Below are 3,812 nucleotides of genomic sequence, written 5' to 3'. Positions count from 1 at the left end.
CATAGCCGGCCGCAACTTATAATTTTCGATTGAGGGATAATTTGACAATTCAACATAGAGCCTCAAGTTGGTTGTAATCACTACATAGTATAAAACAAAGTCGCTTTTTCTGTCCCTATGTCCCTTTGTACGCTTAAATCTTTGAAACTACGCAACGGATTTTTTTAATAGATAGAGTGATTCAAGAGGAAGGTTTTTATGTATAATACATCCATATTTTAGTAGAGTAAGGGGTTGAAATAGGGGTTGAAAGGGATATGCTTCAAAAACTAAAAAAGTTGTGCATCGATTAAGCTCAAATATTGACACGATATACAACCAGCTTCAAAGATCTATTGTTTTTATCTACTTTTAACCTTAGGAGGGTAGAAAGGTGTAGCGAGAAAGTGGGAAGGAATTATCGAATATTTACAAATATACCTAAGTGGGGTATCAAATAAAAGAGCATAACGTGTACATTACAAAACTGTTATCCAACGCAAGGAAATGTGGAGGGAGGGGTGCAAGTGGGGATGTTGCCCAGCAAAGCGGGTAGTTCACAGCTAGTTATGGAATAAAGTAAAAAAAAATCACTATTCACTCACAATTCAGGAATATAATGTTTAGGCAATCAACTTAGACAATCTTAATGAAAATTATTTCAATTTTAGATGATAGAATCCCAATAAAAAAATTACTTTGCTAACTTAATCTTTTTAACACTATTAATTTAACGCACCTGTATATCTGCCGGTGACATCGGGGCTCTTGAACGAAATTTAGTCTAAAGTGCTTTTTGCTATGCTTCAAGTTCAACTTTAGCGATCCGTCCCCAATAACAACTAGAAAAGAGGTAATGATATCCAAATTGTTCTCTTGAAACATTCAGAAAAGCTTTCAAACAAACAAAAATGAAAATCGGTTTATCAGCTATGGAACTTCGATGCCACAAACGAATCGATCAGACATAGGTTATTCCTAATAATTTGCAATTTAAAATGTTTCCACTCATTATCGGAAATAAATAATTCTACTTCGACTTCTACATGTTTGGACTTCTATATGTTTGCCAAATAATTTATACAATAGCCCCACACTTTTTACAGCACTGTCAAAATTTGGTTGTACATAGTTAAAAGAAATAAACAGCTTATATAACTTTTACAAATTTTTACAATAATTGGTAGCAACAAGTCAATTTACGAGGCGTAATTAAAAACAATTTGATCTACACAAAATCAGTGAACACTCGACATTCAAATCGAACAGTTATACATAGATAACCTCTCCAGAGTATCTACGCCGGAATTTTAATTATTTAACAAACAAAACTTACAATTTTAATCAACAATCAAAATGGATTACGCAATGGCTCAACCATCGTCTTCTGCCATCGACAATAAAGATGGATCTCCTGTTACCAAAGCTTACATAGAAGATGTCATGAAAGAGTATGAGCAAAATGATACTTTTATGGTGAAAAACATGAGTAGCGAAAAAGCACTCAGTTTTGGAGACAATTGTATTGCTGAAGTATTCAGGGTTAAAGTTGATGGAGAGATGACAAAAGATGGAAAAGTCGTTGGTAATTTTAAACTTTTTGTTCTGAATAATGCTTGATGTACTAACTTTTTTTCCTATTTATTCCAGAAATGTCTAAATCTGTGATAGTGAAGAAGCCTTTCAGGGATGACAAAAATACACCACCTGAAATGTTCAAATTTGAATCGAATGTTTATAATAAAGTTTTGGATGCACTTGAAAGTGTAATCGAATCAAAATTACCAGTTATTCGTTCCATCAAAGCTGAAGAAAATGTAGTAGTTACAGAAGATTTCAAAGATGGCGGATGGGCTTTGTCTAAACGTCGTGAAGGATTAAGTCAAGAACAAGCGGCAAAAGTTATTAAGGTAATTTCTTCTTGGTCGATACTAAAAAAATTTTATTTAGCAAATAATCATCCTTTTAAATACCATTTGTGAAAAATTCATATCTATTCTCTTTACGGCTTAAGAGAAATTATTAACTATCAGAGTCAGTATTTTTACCAAAAAGCGTAATTCATTTTTTCACAATTCTTAATTTTGGTATGATTTGAAAACCTAAAACTTGAAGAATATTTATAAAAGTCCTTATGTCAGTGGTAAAAACATTTCTAAAAACACTTTGACTAAAAAACCAACATTTACTATGACTTTGCTTCATATACCACCATGTGGAAAGGGTAGTTTTTAATAATTAATTTATCGTAAACCGTACAGAGAATCGACTTGAGGTTCATACAGAAGAACACTTTCCTTTTGCTATCGAAAATCCTTAAAATAATTTCTTTTTTTGGATTCATGTAGACAAAATTTTATAATATCAATTTTTTTCAGTCATTGGCTATGTTCCATGCAGCTTCGATTGTTTTATCAAAATCGGATGAAATTCGCTTCAAAAAATTATCACAGCATGTACAAGATCAAGTTTATTCCTTATCTAATGCTGAACTTTGTAAGAAAACATTAGCGGATTCATATGCAGTTGCAAAAAATTTTGCTGATGAATATTTACCAAAGGCGAATGAAGAAGAAGCAGCTGTTATTCGAAAATTCTTTAGTCAAACATCGGATGAGATGTATAATCAAGCGAAAAAAGCAACAGAAGAAACACCAGATTTCGCTCAAGTATTTGCACATGGCGATTGTTGGGCAAATAATTTTATGTTGAAAGAAGATAACTCTGGAGGTAAATTAAATTCTGATTTTTTATCTTGGTTTAACAATCAATTTGGCAGTTCTCTGAATAATAGTTCATGATAAAAATATCCTACAAAGAATCTCTCCAACAGTTTTTTTTTTTTAATATTATTTTTGGCCTGTTAAAGTATCATTAACGAAACGAATCATTTAAACACCAAAATAGGAAGCTTTATTTTTATCTGTTTCATGAAAACTTTTTTCAACTTCAAGTGAATTTTCATTTTTTTTCCAGATCACGCACTTTTAATCAACTTAGCAACAGTTTGCCTAGCAAGTCCAGCACGTGATTTAGTCTACTTATTCGCTACAAATCCTCAACCAGTCAATAAAACAGCATTAATTCAAGTATATGTATCGGAACTCCATAAAAATTTGAGCGCTCATAAAATTCCAAACAACATTATCGAACAGTTCAGTGTTGAATTCATTGAATCTGAAGTAAAACGATTAAAAATGGTTGCCTTGTTAACAGCAATGTGGTTATTGGTACCAATTAGCTACACAACTTATCCAACCGTCGAAGAATACAATAAACTGGAACGGAAAGATAAACCACAATTAGTGGCTCAACACATTGACAATGAATTTTATTTGCGCCGTTTAATGGAAGTTCTTCTTGAAAATGTTTCATAAATTGTAAGATAAATTTTTTTTTACCAGTCACAAAACCTTGCGTATTGTAAATGTGTAAAAATTAATTATTTTCCATTTTAAAATTCTGTGACGTTTATTTCGTATAATTTTTTCATTGTCTTAAAAATGCATTTTTATGACAAAATTTATAATTTTTTCTTTTTAATATTTCAAACGTTTCCTTTTAATTACTTTGTATGACTTTTGTCTCTATAATTTTAATATTTTTTATGTAATTAATTTTTTTCAATTGAAAATAAGAATAAATAATTTCTGAATAACATTATTTTTTCATTTTTTTTTTTTAAATCCAAAATCGACCAATTCAATTAGTCATTATTTCTATCTGCCTTCATAGCTCCGAAACAGATGAGCCAATTTTGATTTTTGGTTTGCCCGAAAAGTAATTTAATTGAGAGTGCCCTTAAATATGTTTTAAGAAAATCTGCTCAGACG

The 3,812-nt window shown here is 31.0% G+C and overlaps 1 protein-coding gene across 1 annotated transcript; it reads left to right on the top strand.

The window, feature by feature from the left end:
• The first annotated feature begins 1,307 nt into the window (after window positions 1-1,307).
• On the top strand, window positions 1,308-3,412 carry LOC123290999. Its single transcript, XM_044871415.1, has 4 exons — window positions 1,308-1,564; window positions 1,630-1,889; window positions 2,358-2,709; window positions 2,956-3,412. The coding sequence occupies exons 1-4, from the start codon at window positions 1,336-1,338 to the stop codon at window positions 3,354-3,356; spliced, it is 1,242 nt and encodes a 413-aa protein (XP_044727350.1). The 5' UTR covers window positions 1,308-1,335; the 3' UTR covers window positions 3,357-3,412.
• Window positions 3,413-3,812: the final 400 nt, after the last annotated feature.

This window comes from Chrysoperla carnea, chromosome 1, assembly GCF_905475395.1.
Source record: "Chrysoperla carnea chromosome 1, inChrCarn1.1, whole genome shotgun sequence".
In the NCBI taxonomy this organism is placed as follows: domain Eukaryota; kingdom Metazoa; phylum Arthropoda; class Insecta; order Neuroptera; family Chrysopidae; genus Chrysoperla; species Chrysoperla carnea.
Note: the sequence above shows the minus strand (reverse complement) of the source record. Positions and strands in the feature narration are given on the sequence as shown.